Raw genomic sequence first — 17,325 nt, forward strand, 5'->3', positions numbered from 1 at the left:
AGAAATAAAAATACCCATTACCCCATTTACCAGAAAGAACCACTACTAAAATATTGGCATGTTTCCTTCCTATCATTCTGCTGTGAATTCTTTTTCATGGTTTTAATTCTATGGTAGAAACAAAATTTTACTTACTTTTAAAGTACAAATATAAATCCATGTCATTGTAGAATATTGAGAAAATGTTGGAAGACAAGAATAAAATAAAACCACCCAGATTTCTACCAGTTAATCACTGTTAATATTTTGTTTCACATACTTCTTTTTTCTTGCAAATAACTTTATAAGGTAATAAAAATGTTCTATATCTTGAGTCAAGTAATAATTATGTTGGTATATACTTTGTCAAAATTCATTTAACCCTGCACTTAATCTCTGCAGTTTACCATATGCAAATTGTATCTCAATTTACAAAATGGATAAGGATTTAGGTCATTCATTAAGTTATTCAGATGAATACTAGAATCATTACTCAGTTTTTTCAAAGGCCTTTTTGTTAGTCTATTCAGAGCTGTTTTGTAGAGGAGATAAGATATTTCTTAGAAATTATTGCATCACACAGGATTCTAGCTTTGTAACTATCTTCACAACAAATACACATGCTAAAAAAAGTTTGACCCACTCATTATTTAAATGTGTCAAACCGGACAAGCTATCTATCCCACATGACTGTTGGATTGAGAGATGGGGCTTGATAAACACTAATTCTAGAAGAATTCTGAGAAGAAGAGCAGGTCATGCAGTTCCCTAAGCCAAAAGATTTATGTGCATCCATTAAAAAAAAAAAAAAAAAAGGATTTACCACTCCAATTTTGATATTTAGAATGCAAAAATTACCCTAAATCAAGTGCTAGTCAACTATATGATACTCAATGCTGAGATTCCTTTCTATGTTACCCTGGGTAAATATACCACAAGTTATGGTTCTCAGGAAATTCTTATTTGAAGAAGAAAGCTCCATCTCTATAATTCTACCCCTACCAACTGAAGAAATACAATATAAATCTATTTTCTCTTTCTGTAAAGAGATTTTAATATCTTAAGATTTTTCTTCTTTATATTAAACACTTAAACTTCTCTATGGATTTGTCCAAATTATGTGTAATTTTTTAATATTTGATTTTGTCTTGGGGATTATACCGTGTGTACAATGAGGTACCTTCTTAAATTTTAGTGATTTATTTTATATCTTATTACTATTTGCGTTAATTCATAAAGAAAATGATGCTCATTACAGAAAACAAGAAAAATACATGAAAAAAATAAAGAAAATAAAATTACCCAGTCACTACCAAGAAATAACCACTATTAAACAAATTGTCTGTACATCTGTATCTGTCTTAAAATAATGCAACAGTTTTGTAACCTGCATTTGAATTAGCCATATATAATGTACCTTTTCTTATGACGATGAGAATCTTCATAATTTTTACAGCCTGCATAGTATTCTACCAAATGAATCTACCATAATTAATCATTAACCATTCTCTTACTATTGAATACAGAATTTGTTCACCATTGTTTGTTCTTATAATGTTGGCATGAACACTTACGTACAAAATTTTTTTTATATATTTCTGCAAAATAAAATTTACAAAGGATTTGAATCTTTTCATGTTCTTTGATACATATTTTGACTTGCCACATTGCTAAGTTAATAATATTGCATCTGGGGCCTTCTAATTACTGTGTATCAGTATTCCACTCGAGGTCAAATCCTCTCTTCAACGTTGATTGCTCTTACGCTTCCAAATTTATTTGTGTGTTTTTTTCCTTTTTTAATTGTAGTAAAGAAACACGTAATGTAATTTCACCATATTAACCACTTTAAAGTATGCAACCCAGTAGTGGTAACTAAATTCACACTGTTCTACAAAAGAACAGTGAACTAGAACTTTTTCAACTTGTGAAACTGAAACTATATCCACTGAACAATAGCCCCTCATTTACTGCTCCCCCTAGCAAACACCATTCTATTTTCTGTTCCTATGAATTTGCCTACTCTAGATACCTCATTTGTCTCTTTGTGAATGCTTATCTCCCTTATAATGTTCTAAAGGTTCTCCCATGTTGTAGATTGTGACAGGATTAATTTCTTTCTTAAGACTGAACAATATTCCACTGTATATACATACCACATTTTCTTTATCCATTCATCTGTTCATGAACATCTGAGTTGCTTCCACCTCTTGGCTATTGTAAATAATGTGTTATGAACAGGGGTATGTAAACATCTCTTCCAGATTCTTTCAGTTGTTTTCATTATATACCTAGAAGTGGGATTGCAGGATCATATAATTCTTTGTAATTTTTTCAGGAAACTCTATACTGTTTTCCATAGTGGCCGCACTATTTTATATTCCCACGAATATTGCACAAGAGCTCCAATGTTTCCACATCCTACTGACACTTATTATTTTCTGTGTTTTTGTTAAATAGTGGCCAGCCTAATGAGTTTGAGGAGATATTTCATTGTGGTTGTGATTTGCATTTCTCTAACCATTAGTGATACTGAGCATCTTTTCCTATGTTTTTTGGCCATCTGTACATCTTCTTAGGAGAAATGTCTATTCAGGTCCTCTGTACATTTTTTAACCAGGTTATTTTTGTTGCTTTTGTTGAGTGGTAAAATTTTCTTTATATGTTCTGGATATTAACCCTTTATCAGATACATATATATCAGATATATTTACAAATATATTCTCCCATTCTATTGGTTGCCTTTTCACTCTGTAGTTTGCTGTGATTTTTTTTGCAGTTTAGTGCACAACCCCACTTATGCATCTTTGCTTTTGTTGTCTGTGCTTTTGGTGTCACATCCAAAAAAATCACTGCCATAGCCAACGTCCAGAAGCTTTCTACATATATTTTCTTTTAGAAGTTTTATCGTTTTAGGTCTTTAGTCTATTTTTAATAGGATGTAAGGTAAGGGTAAAACATCATTCTTCTGGCATGCGGATATCCACTTTTCCCAACATCACTTGTTGAGGAGACTGTCTTGCCCCACTGTGTGGTCTTGGCACCTTTATCAAAGATAATTTGACCACACACAAAAGAGTTTATTTCTGGCTCCCTATTCTATTTCATTGGACTACATGTTTGTGTTTATGTGACTATCACAGTTTTCATTACTGCAGCTTTGTAGTATGTTTTGAAATCAGGAAATGTGAGGACACCAACCTATTTCTTTATTCCTCTTATTCAACGTTGTTTTGGCTATTTGAGGTTTCTTGAGATTCCATATGAATTTTTGGATGACTTTTTCCACTTCTGAAAAAAAAAAATTGCCACTGAGATTTTGATAGGGATTCTATTGAATCTATACATAGCTTTGGATAGTACGGACATTTTAACACTATAAAGTTTTTCAATCCATGCAGACAGGAATTGTTTCCAATTATTTGTGTCTTCATTAATATCCTTCAGCAATGTTTTGCAGTTTTCTGTGTACAAGTCTTTTGTCTTCTTCATTAACTTTATTCCCAAGTATTTTATCCTTTTTGATGCTACTATAAATGGGACTTCCTTAATTTCTCTTTCAGATTATTTGTTGTTAGTGCATAGAAACACTTCTGATTTCTGTATGCTGATTTAGTATCCTACAAATTTACTCAATTTGTGTATTCTAAAAGTTTTTTTGTAGAGTTTTTAGGGTTATCCATATATGAACATGTCATCTCAAAACAGAGAATTTCACTTCTTCACTTCTGATTTGGATAGCTTGTATTTCTTTTTCTTGCCTGATGGTTTCCAGTACTATGTTAATAGAAGTGGGGAAAGTGGACAACCTTACCTTGTTTCCTAATCTTAAAAGAAAAGCTATCAGGGTTTCACCATTGAATATGATGGCCTATATCAAGATGAGGCAGTTTCCTTCTATTCCTAGTTTGTTGAGTGTTTTTATCATGAAAGCATTGAATTTTGTTAAATGCTTTCTATCAACTGAGATGATCATGTGGGTTTCGTACTTCATTCTGTTAATGTGGCATATTACATTAATTGATTTTCATATGCTGAGCCATTCTTTTTTATTTATTTATTTTTAACAGGACTTTATTGAGGAACAGTATGTACTTCTAGGACTTTTTTCCAAGTCAAGTTGTTGTCCTTTCAGTCTTAGTTGTGGAGGGCGCAGCTCAGCTCCAGGTCCAGTTGCCGTTGCTAGTTGCAGGGGGCACAGCCCATCATCCCTTGTGGGAGTCGAACTGGCAACCTTGTGGTTGAGAGGACACGCTCCAACCAACTGAGCCATCCGGGAGCTCAGCAGCAGCTCAGCTCAAGGTGCCATGTTCAATCTTAGTTGCAGGGGTGGAGCCCACCATCCCTTGCAGGACTCGAGGAGTTGAACTGGCAACCTTGTGGTTGAGAGCCCATGTGGGAATTGAACCCACAGCCTTTGGAGTTAAGAGCACGGAGCTAAAACCGCCTGAGCCACCGGGCGGCCCAAGCCATTCTTGCATTCCAAGAATAAATCTCACTTGATCATGGAGTATAATCATTTTAATATGCAGCTGAATTTGGTTTGCTAGCATGTTGTTGAGAATTTCTGCATCTATATTCATCAAGAATATTATTTGGTCTGTAGATAGCCAACAGACATATGAAAAGATGCTCAACATCACTAATCATCAGAGAAATGCAGATAAAATCCATAATGAGATATCACCTCACAGTGGTTAGAATGGCTATCATCAACAAGACAAAAATAACAAGTATTGGAGAGTCTGAGGAGAAAAAGGAACGCTCATACACCGTTGGTGGGAGTACAGATTGGTGCAGCCGCTATGGAACGCATTGTGGAGGTGCCTCAAAAAATCAAGAATAGAATTACCATATGACCCAGCAATCTCTCTCCTGGGTACATACCCTAAAAATCTGAAAACGTTTATCAATAAAGATATATGTGCTCTGATGTTCATCATTGCAGCTTTATTTACGGTGACCAAAATATAGAACCAAAGTGTCCAATCACCAAAGTGATTGGATAAAGAAGATACGGTATATATACAAAGTGGAATACTATTCCGCCATAAGAAAAGATGAAATAGTGTCATTTGCGACAAATGATTGGATCTTGCAATTATTATGTTAAGCAAAATAAGTCAGACAAAAAAAGTTGAGAACCATATGATTTCACTCATACATGGAGTATAAAACTGAAAGCAACAAAGGAACAAGACAAACAAAGAAACAAAAACTGATAGACACAGACAATAGTTTAGTGGTTATCATAGGGTATGGGAGGAAATGGGTGGTAGATGAGGGTAAATGGAATCAAATATTATATGGTGATGGAAGAGGAACTGACTCTGGGTGGTGAACACACAATGTGATATATAGATGATGTATTACAGAATTGTACACTTGGAACCTATGTAACTTTACCAACCACTGTCACCTCAATAAACTTTAATGAAAAAAAAAAGAATAGTATTCGGTCTGTATTTTTTTTTCTTGTAGTATCTTTAATTGGCTTTGGTATCAGGGTAATGCTGGTCTCATAAAATAAGTTTGAAAGTGTTCTTTCCTCTTCAATCAAAAAAAAGAAATCTGAGGAGGACTGGTGTTAATTCTACAAATGTTTGGTAGAATTCTCCAGTGAAGCCATGTGGTGTTGGGTTTTTCTACTTAAGAGGTTTTTAATTCGTTTCAATCTCCTTACTAGGTGTAAGTCTGTATAGGTTTGTATTTCATCACAATCCAGTTTGGTATTTTTGTATGTTTGTAGGAATTTATCCATTTCTTCTAGGTTATTCAATTGCTGGAGTATGTATGTTCACAGTAGTCGTTCATAATCCACTTATTGCTGTGTCATCTGTTGTAATGTCTCCTCTCATTATTTCATTTCATTTGAGTCTTTTCTTCATAGATTATCTTAGCTAAGTGTTTGTCAATTTTATGGATCTTTTCAATAATCAACTGTTAGTTTCTTTGATTTTTGTCTATTGTTTTTCTATCCTCTAATTATTTCTATTCTAATCTTTATTATTTTATTTTTCTGATAACTTTTTATTCAGTTTGGTCTTCTTTGAGTTCCTTGAGGTATAAAGTTAGGATGCTGACTTGAGATCTTTTGTCCTGTTTAATGTATTTACAACTATAAACTTCCTTCTTAGTAGGGCTTTCATTACATCCCTAAGTTTTGGTATGTTGTGTTTTCATTTTTTTCCAATATATTTTCTAATGTCCCTTGTGATTTTTTCCTTCATCTACTGGTTGTTTAAGAGTGTGTCAATTTTCATGTATTTGTGGATCTTTCAGTTCTTCTGCTGTTGATTCATAGTTTCATTTCATTGTGCTTGAAAAGATACTTGGTATGATTTCAATCCTCTTAAATTTGTTAAGACTTATTGTAGCCTACACATAGTCTGTCCTGAAGATTGATCCTTGTGAACTTAAGAAGAATGTGTATTCTTCTGTTATTGGATGACATATTCTGTAAATGTTTGTAAGCTTCAAATGGTTGTTCAAGTGTTGTGCAAGTCCTCTGTTTCCCTTCTTGATCTTCCATCTACTTTTCCCATCCATTACTAAAAGTAGGGTATTGAAGTCTCTTCTTATTTTTGTGACCCCCCTCATCTGTGAATGTTTGCTTCATATATTTGGGAGTCTGATGGTAGGTGCATATATTTTGCAACTTTGATGTTAGGTGAATTAACCCTAACTTTAATCACTATATAATGTCCTTTATCTCCTATGACACTTTTTTACTTAAAGCCTATTTTGTTCGATAAAAGTATGGCTAGCAAATCTTTCTCCTCTGCTTACCACTTGCACAGAATAACTTTTTCCATCCTTTCACTTTTAGTTCACATGTCTTTAGCTCTAACGTCTTCTTGTAGATAGTATATAGCTAGATCTTTTTATCCATTGAGACAATTTATGTCTTTTGATTGGGGAGTTTAATCCGCTTACATTTGAAATAATTACTGATAGAAAAGGACTCTCTAATGCTATTTTGTTAACCGGTGTCTGTATATTCTTATAGATAGTTTGTCCCTTTTCCCCTCCTACTGGCCTCTTTTGTGTTCTGGGGATTTTTTTATGTGTGTATCTTCCATAGGTATTTTTATGTGGTTACTAAAGGTATTAAAATATTCTCCACTTTCACTAATAAAATATCTTAAAGTCTTAATAAGCTAAATTAATAAAACCTTCAATTGCATGCAAAACTGCTATTATTTTACATTTCCAATGTCCCACTTTGTTACTCATGCAACAAGTCTGTCTTTTTTCTTAAGTTTCAGGTATACAAAACAATGTAATAGTTAGACATTTTCACTCCTCACAAAGTGATAACCACGCCCCCCCCCCCATCTACTACCCCTCTGATATCGTATATAGTGGTTACAATTCCACTGACTCTATTCCCTATGCTGTACTCCACATCCAGTGACTATATATACAAAGGGTACCCATAAAATGTATACACATTTTAAGAAAGGAAAACTGTTATTAAAACTGTAATACTCTCTTGTTCCTCCTGGTGTCTGTCTGCAGTATTGTAGTCTATCACCTTGTTCTTAGCAGCCCCAACATGGCTTCTAAAGTATGCTACCATTTCCTTCACCACTCCAAGTCAGAAGAGACAGAAACCGGTCCAAATAGCTCCCTAAAAATCCAGAACATTACACACATGTTCCACTCTCCTCTTCCCCCTTCCCCTGAGGAAGACGTGAAGAGTTACGAGTTTTCTTCTGATCACACCATGCAATGGACAGGGCTATGGCAAGCAAATGTAATGAACTTTCTCATCCACTTAAAAGCAGCTCCCCTTGTTTTTGTGCTTGCCTAGGTCACTGCAACCACTTATCTGGTTTCTGGAGTTCTCAGTAAGGCATTCTGGTCTATATATTGTTACATCAGTGTTTCCATGGGCAAATGAGTTTCAGGGGCTTCTTATTCCACCACCTTGCTGATAACACTCCCAAATTATCTATTAACTTTTGCCAATGAAAATGATATAACATTTAAGTATGCCCCCTTGAATAAGATTATTAATTCCTAGGCTACAATGTAAAGGTCATAATTAATTACCTTTACAATTTAATTTCAAGTAAGTTTACTTTTAGCAGGTAGGTTGATACTGCCATTTGGCAATGTGGACTCCTCAAGGACAAGGGTTATCTTTTTGTTATCCCTGTCACCACACACAATAGCTTATATATAAAGTTAATTATCAAGTAAAACCTGCTTAATGAATATAGTAGGAGTTTTGAGTACTTGTCTTGAGAATAAACGTCACTTTCAGTTTTAAGGACTTTTTTCTTCTTTTTTAAAGCTATTCATGATCTATACATATCCATCCAGATTCTGTTAAGAGCTAATACCAATGCTCCAATGTAACACCAATCCTTAATATTTTTTCTTTTTTTCTCATTGAAAAAAAAAATTAACTGCTGTCCTTATTTTATTCAAATTTCCTTAGTTTTCACCTAATGTGCTTTTTCGGTTTCAGGATATTATAGTACATCTAGTCATCATGTCTCTTTAGTCTCCTCTCAAGTTGGAAAATTTCTCAAACTTTCCTTGTTTTTTTAATGACCCTGGCAATTCTGAAGAGTACTAGTCAAGTATCTTGTAGAATGACAATCAACTAGGATTTTTCTGATGTTTTTCTCACAGACTGTGGTTGTTTTAGAAAGGAAAACTAGAAGTAATGGGCCATTCTAATCACATTATATTAAGGGTATATGTTATGAATATGACTTATCATTGTTGATGTTGATCTTGATCAGCTGGCTTAGGTAGTGTCTGTCTGGTTTCTCTAGTATAAAGTTACTCTTTTTCCCTCCTTTCCATATTATACTTCTTGGAAGGAAGTCACTATGTGCAGGACATTATTTTTCTGAAGAAACTTAGCCTGTTATCTTGTAGAGTATTCCACATTCTAGTTTGCTTGATTTTTTTTATTGGTGTCATTTGTTACTTTACCCCATATTTCCTGTGAAGTGAAAGTGTGCTTTTAATCTCAATTGTATGGTTGATGCCATGTACATCACACCAGATAACTTGGAATGTCATAAAGATCCATATTAGCAATTATTTGGTTAGGATGGTAACAGTAGAAGTCTTCATTGTAAAGGGACATTTTCTTTCTTGCAATTAGCAAGAAATCTGTGGGACATACTTTGGAATCCTGGGCTTCGTCCATAGACATCTGTGCCATGAGAAATACCATATAAAGCTCCCCATGGCCCCAAAGCTCCCCAATCCTCTCACTCACTTCAATAGTCAATCATTCATTCACCTGTTAGTTCAACAAACATCTACTGAATACCTAGCTAAGTTCTAGGCATGGTTTAGGTTTACCTGCTGGGGCTAGAAAGGGTAAATATAGGCTCTTCCTTACAGGAGCACAGCCCAGTGCTAGAGAAAGGCAATCAAGAGTTTCAATAAAGTGTGATCAGTCTACATTGGTGATAAACACAAGGTGCTTTCTTTGATGATTTTCATTATAATTGTTCACTATATTTTGTTCATATATTAAATAGTTTCAATAGCAAATGTTGGGGGGGAAAGGCATCTGTAATTTAAACTTCATTTAACTAGCTCTTTTAATCCCTAAACATTCTAGTTAATTCTAGTTGCTTCCCTAGAGGGACTTATCCCGTTACTCTAAAAATCTCTGGAGGGCAAGATGATTCAGAGGAACAAATGTGGACTTCAGAGCCCATAAGGATTGAATCCAAATCTCCATCTCCCATTCAGTAGTCATGTTACTAGCTTTGTGACCTGGCACAAATTATTTACTTCCTCTTAGCAATGGGTTACCAAGAAATCTGTGAGACATACATAAGCCCTATCTCTAAGGATTTCTAGGAGAATTAAGCAAAATAACATATGAAGTACTTATCAGAATTCCCAACTTCCTGGCATATAATAAATATCTAATAAATGGTGTTCCACTTAAGAAGCAAAAACTACAAAGTATGCATATAAAACAATTAATTACTCTGATTTGGGCACTTTTCCATTAGCAATATAAATATCACATAAATAAAACAAATAATAGCATGGTACTATAATATCACAGGTCGACACTAATTCATATTTTAATTAGAGTAAAAGAAGCTGACAAGTCTCAAACAAAAGTTTGCAAATTACCACCCATGCCTCTGCTCTGTTGGCCCTCCACCCAGCCCTTATATGTACCTGCAGTACTGAGGGAGGAAGGGGTTGGAGGCCCTTTGAACCAGTAATACATCTGACATGCAGTTAAACTTTAAAGGCATAAAGATGACACTATAGAAATCTTAGAGGCAGCAACTCTTAGTAAGAGAGTCTGTACTCTAGACAGGCAGAACATACATCACCTTTCTGCTCAGCCAGATCCCACAGGTCCTGAGCTGCTGCCCGAGACAGTGCCATGGGGTATTCCACAAGGATGTGCTTGCCTGCATTAAGGAATTGCCTTTGGGAAGAGATAAATAAAGAAAATACACTTCAAACAAGCTTCACTAAAATGCTCTGCATGGCAAAGTACAGAATGTTATAAATGCAAAAAGTCTCTGTGTATAAATGGGAGAGTCAAGGCCAGAGGATAAGGACGATCAATTTTACCTCACATTATTTTCTACTATACTGTAGAGAATGACTTTCTAGTTATGTGTTAATTTGAACATTCAGTTATCCATCCACTCATATATTCAGCTACCAGTTACTCTGGAGGAAAAATAAAAACATCTTAACAGGTAAATTGCTTGTTACTACATGAATTCAAATAAAGACTACAAAACCTGTGGCAGCTAGCTCTGCCTGAGGCAGTCTGAAAAGATTTCACTAATGACAATTGAACTGACTCTTTAAACATGAGAGAGCATCTTCCAGGTGCAACAGAATGACGGAATTTTACTTAGAGCAGCACATGCAGGGTCTTGGGCATTTTATGCGGCTTTGTTCATTTGGACAATGGTGTGAATTTCAACATGGCAGGGGAGGAGGCTACAGGGAGTAGAGGAACATGAGGTCATAAAAGTAGTTGGGAGCCTGAATGTTGAAGGACTTAGAATGCTGTGCTCAGAAGTTTGGATTTTATTCTCTAGGTATTCTAGAGTACAGATATTTACAGTTGACTCATGAACAATGTGGGGTTTAGAGGCACCAACCTCCCACAGAGTCGAAAATCCATGTATAACTTTTGACTTCCCAAAATCTTAATTACTAATAGCCTACTGTTGACTGGAAGCCTTATCAATAACATAGACAGTCAATAAACACATATTGTGTATATGTATTATATACTATATTTTTATAATAAAGTAAGCTAGAGAAAATGTTAAGAAAGTCGTAAGGAAAATACCTTAACAGTATTGTACTGTATCAATACTGTTAATTTATGTCACCTGTATACAAGATGAATCATCTATCAGTACCTACATCAATATTGCCTTATATAATACAAAATACTGTAGATGTTATACATATTACTAACACTAGACATCAAAAATGAAAATATGCGAAAAGCAAATTCATATCTATTTACATACAGGTATAATGATTCATGCAATGATAACGAAAAAGCAATAATATGATTGGTTTATGGTAGCCTAGTTTAATGAATATAATTGCTTCATGGTTGCCTAGACTATACACTAATGAATGAATCATAAAATTTTTATGGTTTACGGTATTACAGTCATATTCATAATACAGTATTGGAAACACTGTTACATTTTTTTAAAGAACAATTACCTATGATGATAGGCTGACAGGCAGTTTCTCCAATTATGAGAGGTATAGTATATAGTAATGTAATTCTTTGAAAGTAGTTACAAAACAGTAAGAATACTAACACATTAATTTGATGTTAAATATCACTGACCTTATGCTTATGTAAGGATAGGCTATCCACTTCCATACAAGTCTCACAAAGAATGTTCTACATGATGAATACTCAGGGGATGATGATGATGATGACAAAAAAGTCTCATAGAGTTCATGTCATACAATCATTAGATTTTCATATGAAAATACACACATACACAACAGATAAGTTTATTAACTGTATAGCATGATGGTTATTTACTATTCATTAAGTGAAAATGTATCATCATAAGAGTCTCCATCCTTGTCTTCATGTTGAGTGAGAAGAGGAAAAGGAGGGGTTGGTCTTGCTGTCTCTGGTGGCAGAGGTGAAAGAAGTGGAGGTGGAAGGAGAGGCAGTTACTCAGTGTAACTTTATGGAAATACACAGAAATTTGTTTGATGTTTTTGGTTTTTTATTTCTCTAGTTTCTATATGGTACCAATGTTCATCCACAGTATGCTTTAGTTTCAGTGCTCATGTCATAGAAGGGCCCATGTCATAAAATAAGTCAAAAGCAGTCTTGAATAACTGGAACCCATCTGCCAGATTGTCTAATGTCAATTTGTTTTCTGGCAGTGCTTCTTCCATGTCTTCTTCCTCATCTGAACCAGTAGAGTGCTGGTTCAGAAGCACTCTACTCCATCAAGGCATCTTTAATTAATTCCTCTGGTTCGGTGTCTATTAGCTCTTGAACTTCTCCAAGATCCATATCTTAAAACCCTTCAACACCCACACACACACACACACCATTTTTTGCCATATCCAACATCTCTTTCATAATTTTCTTGATTGGCTCTCTTGTAAAATCCTGTGAAGTTATACATAACATCTGGACACAGCTTTCTCCAGCAAGAATTGATTATTTGGGGCTTTCACAGCTTTTTCTATAACAATGATGGCATCTTCAATGGTGTAATCATGGAGTACTTTCATGATGTCCTCTCTACTGGTGTTCTCTTCATAAGTGCTGACATAGAGTACCAGTAATGAATCTTAAAGGGCCTTATGACCTCCTGATTTAGAGGCTGAAGTAGAGACACTTGTGTTTGGGTCTAGTAGACCACTTTGATGCCTTCGGAGTTGAACTCATGGGGGTCTAGGTGGCCAGGGGCATTGCCCAAAATCAAAAGAACTTTAAAAGGTCGTCATTTATTGGCAACGTACTTGACTTCATGGACAACGCCTCAATGGAACCAATCCAGAAAAAGGGTTCTCATTGTCCAGGCCTCCTTGTTGTACAACCAAGAGACTAGCAGCTGGTGTCTGTCTTTTCCCTGAGTTAGCAGCTTTATAGATCAGGGCAATCCTGATTATAAATAAACCCGATTGCATTTGCACAGAACAATAGAGTTAGCCTATCCCTTCCTGCCTTAAATCCTTGTGCTAGCATCTCTTCCTTACTAATAAATGTCCAATGTGGCATCCCCCCTCCCCAGAATAGAGCGCTTTCATCTGCATTAAAAACCTATTCAGGAAGACATCCTTAATCCTCAGTGATTTTCTGGATGGCATTTGGGAACTTGTCTGCTGCCTCTTGGTTAGCAGAAGCTTCTTCTCTAGTTATCTTGACATTTTTTAAGCCAAACTCTTGCTAAATTTATCAAAACTTCCTTTGCTGGCATTAAATTCTCCAACTTTAGATCCTTCATCTATATATTGTTATATAATAATTTTGCTTTCCTTCAAATCAGATTAGAGTCTATAGATATGTCTTTCTTATAACAATCCTATACTTTCAATGTATAATAAATAGGTTATTTTACAAAAAGTGAAAGGTTCTCGTACCTGCTGGCATAGCTGTAGCAGAAGTTTCACAAATTTCTTTTTTTTATTTTTTTTCCACAGTGGTCTTTATACTGGATTTCTTTATTTTGAAATGGTGGGCAACTGGAGATATAGACCTCACTCTAAGGTACGTATCAAGCAATTCAAATTTTTCTTGTAATGTCATATCTTTTACCAGTTTTTTGGGAGCTCTTACAGTATTACTAGTGGCACTTCATATGGCTCCAATGGTGTTATTCAGGGTTTATGGTATCACACTAAACATGATAAAAAATACACGAGAATTGAGAGGGATCACTTTTTACTGTGATACGCAATTTACTAAAGAGGTGAACAGCTTAGGTAGAGATTATTAACATTGCACGGTGTTTTAAGTGGTTACTCACAATACTTGAGCTCACTGCAAAAGCAACAGGAGGTAGTCACAAAATGATTATGGTAATATATAGTATATACTACAGTTACTTTTATGCAGTTATGATTTATTTTGCATTTTTGTATTTGTTTACATTTCTCTTGACTGTGAATGGTACCATATACCATCTGTTTGTGTGATTAAATTTTGATAAATTTTAACTTTTTACAATAGATTTCTGTATATTTTACAGTAATAAATTATAAAACGGATTAATTTTATTAATTTATGGCATACCTAATTTTCTTAACTTTTAAGTAGTCCTTGGCTACAAGTTTGTGAATTTTTTCAAATTGTTTCAAATCTCCAAAATGTTTTCCAATATATTTATTGAAAAAATCCACATATAATTGGACCAGTACAATTTAAACATGTGTTGTTCAAAGGTCAACTATATAAGCATGTGAATTACATGATCAGGTTTTAAAGAAAACACTCTGGTAACAAAGAAGGTTAAGGGAAACCAAAGAAAGGTGTTTCTGTCCACACTACAGTTGGCATGATAAAGAGGAAGCAACTCTTGCTGTACTTTAGTGTAAGAACCTAGAAGGGAAGGTGAGATTCAAAGAGGCAGCTAGCATGGACTTCTTAGCTGCCAGGTCCTGTATGGGGCTCCTTCTTCCAGGCTCAGTCCCACCAAATGTATGGAGGGCTCCATGCTTTTCATTCAAAGGTGGGGTAGGGGGACACTTCACTTCTCTTGCTCTATAAATAATGTCATCTCCCATCTCCAATGCCACCACTACCTCATATTAAAGGAACTCTCAGAGAAATTTCACAATGTTGGAAGTGCAAAGCATAAAATATCGGAAGCTGATCCAAACTTAAAAGGACTATGATAATTTGCTAAGGCACAGAAAAGACACTGGCTCTATATCCTAAGTTATATGGTGAGAAAAAGGCAAACACTGTTCAAATTACTCTCAATAAATTTTTTACAAATAACAAAATAATTTCATTCTTAATGTTTCTCATGTTTTAAATTGAAGTATAAATATTAGTTTTACTATATTTTCATTTCCTTATACATTTTTAACCAATAGTGGGAGTTTTTAATGTTTTGATGACAATTTTTAAAGGTAATGGATCCACTGTAATTTTTCCCATTGATTATTAAGACTCCTTTGTGAGACTTCTGAATGCCCAGTCATTTATACAGTCTGGCACTACTGTGCAAGGCAAGGACTGCCTGCACTGAAAACCCACCTGATGTAGTCCTCATGGCTGGTACTTTCGCTACAGATATAAGCAACCTCAACTTCTTGGCTGGAAAGAGCATCTTCCAAAGAAATCTGCTGAACGTCATCAATGCATTTGAGCTCTCGTCTGTTTGAGAATAACAGAGAAATGGAACTTGCAAGTAGGCAGAACACTGACTTAGAATAAATGAGCACCATCTTTTTCCCTTCCTCCCAACAACATCATGATGATCAGCTTTTGGAAATGAAGAAATTAATTTCCTCCCTCCCACTTCCAGAGTATTTTCCACCATAGTGAAAAACGGCCTCAGGGTTGAAGTCAGAGGACTTGGCACTGTGTGCTAATAGCCTGTATGATGTATTTGAATTACTTTATATCTAAAATAAAAAGAACTGATCTGTTTATCTCATAATAAGTGATCTCTATGGTCATTGCCACCGTCAAACACCAGGCCAAATACAATGGCTACCAAACCCAACTCAAATCCAATGTGCTAGCACCTTTGAAGTGCAATTTGCTGTGTGACTTCAAGCTCCTTCACATATATCATGGCCTCGTGATAGTCAAACGGAAGACAGGTGTCACTGCCTCCTTTAGAGCTGAGCTGACAAAACCCAGAGAGGCAGTAGCTGCCACGGCTAACCAGTAGCTGGGCCAGAACATGAACTGTAAGCCTTCTGACTCTTACAGAGTAAGAAGGAGCTGCTGAGTTAGAAGAGCTGATAGCTCTGGCCATGTGCACACTACCCTAGTGCATAGGCTGGAGCAGTGGAGCAATCTTCCAGTGATCGATGTCACAGAGTAAATGGGGCAGCCAACAGAAGGTTCTCAGCCAACTCAAAGCTCCACTCAAGCTGCAGTAGACAGAGGGCATTTGGGGAAGTTTGGCTGCCAAAGGATATAAGGGTAGGTTTCTTCCTATGTGGGCCACCCAGTCTACATTGCTCAATTTAACCAATACTTCTTGTTTGCCTATTGTGTGCTAGGTACCCTACGGAAGATCATAAAGAATGAACTAAAAGTCCTCTGCTTCCAATGAGCTCACAGTCTGGTAGAGGGAGGAAGACAGACAGACAGACAGATATACACACACACACACACACACACACACACACACACACACACAAGCCTAACATGAGAAATATCCGGGGATGCATGTGGGAGAGTCAAGGAAGCAAGGAACACCTAGTTTAGCATTTCAGAAAAGGCTTCCTGGGGAGGGCGTAGGACTTAGCAGGTAGATCATGAGAAACAGGGTATGTGAAAAGGGAAAAAGTGTGATAACAGCAAAGGTGCAGTAGTGGGTATGAGCTGGCCATTTTTCCACATGACCTGGGTAATTCAGCAATTCCCACTGCATCAGTCATGGCAGCCAGCTGAAAGAGGACTGAGGCTTAACAGAAAAGAGGCTCTGCTTTATCATGTTTGATCAGAGCTTCAAATACAGGTGCAATAGGAATTACAGTATGGCTAAGAATAATTTTCATCTCCCATTTGTGTGCAGCTCCCTTAGAATCTTACTAGGAGGGGGAGATTGACCAAGGGTAGATTCCCAGTACTTCTGGGACTCCCTAGTGGCCCAATGTCCACTTTAAATCTTTAAAGGAAGGGCCAAATTTTAAGACAGGCAAACTGGAAGAAAGCAGGTCCCATAAATTAAAATATAAAAGAAGTCTGCAGGGACCATCACAATAGTTACTTACGCTTTGTCTAAATATTTATTTGATTTCTCTCAAGCACTAGAAAGTAGAGATGTGCCTAACTTGCTCACCCCCACATTTTCTCAGCCAACATAATACCTATATCTAGTTCACAATTAATATTGATAAATGATGCTACACACTGTTAGTATGGTGAGTAGTGTGTGTGTGTGAGGAAGTGGTGAGGAAGGAGCTGAGCATGGGGCAGGAAATAAGAAACATAGTGATAAATTTGGTTTTGGTTGGTTATAGGAGAGAAATGAAGCTTAAATGAAAAGTAGGGTTCAAAATTATCAAACAGAACACATGGTGTTTAAGAGATGGGCTTGGGAATGAAATACACCTATATTCAAATCCAGTTCTTAGACTTTCCAGCTGTGTGACCTCAGGAAAACTACTTAAACTCTCTGTGGTTTG

General features: G+C 35.9%; 1 protein-coding gene across 10 annotated transcripts in view; it reads right to left on the reverse strand.

Annotated features, from left to right (window-relative positions):
* Positions 1-17,325, reverse strand: part of BLVRA (biliverdin reductase A) — a 108,124-nt gene that overhangs the window by 52,310 nt on the left and 38,489 nt on the right. For all 10 annotated transcript variants that reach the window (XM_019718889.2, XM_074340511.1, XM_074340508.1 and 7 more), the window contains 2 exons: positions 15,215-15,334; positions 10,317-10,414 (listed from right to left, as the gene is read on the reverse strand). In XM_019718889.2, coding sequence (XP_019574448.2) covers positions 10,317-10,414; positions 15,215-15,334 — 218 coding nt within the window. The remainder of the gene's footprint in view (positions 1-10,316; positions 10,415-15,214; positions 15,335-17,325) is intronic.

This window comes from Rhinolophus sinicus, linkage group LG09 (assembly GCF_036562045.2).
Source record: "Rhinolophus sinicus isolate RSC01 linkage group LG09, ASM3656204v1, whole genome shotgun sequence".
NCBI classification, from domain to species: domain Eukaryota; kingdom Metazoa; phylum Chordata; class Mammalia; order Chiroptera; family Rhinolophidae; genus Rhinolophus; species Rhinolophus sinicus.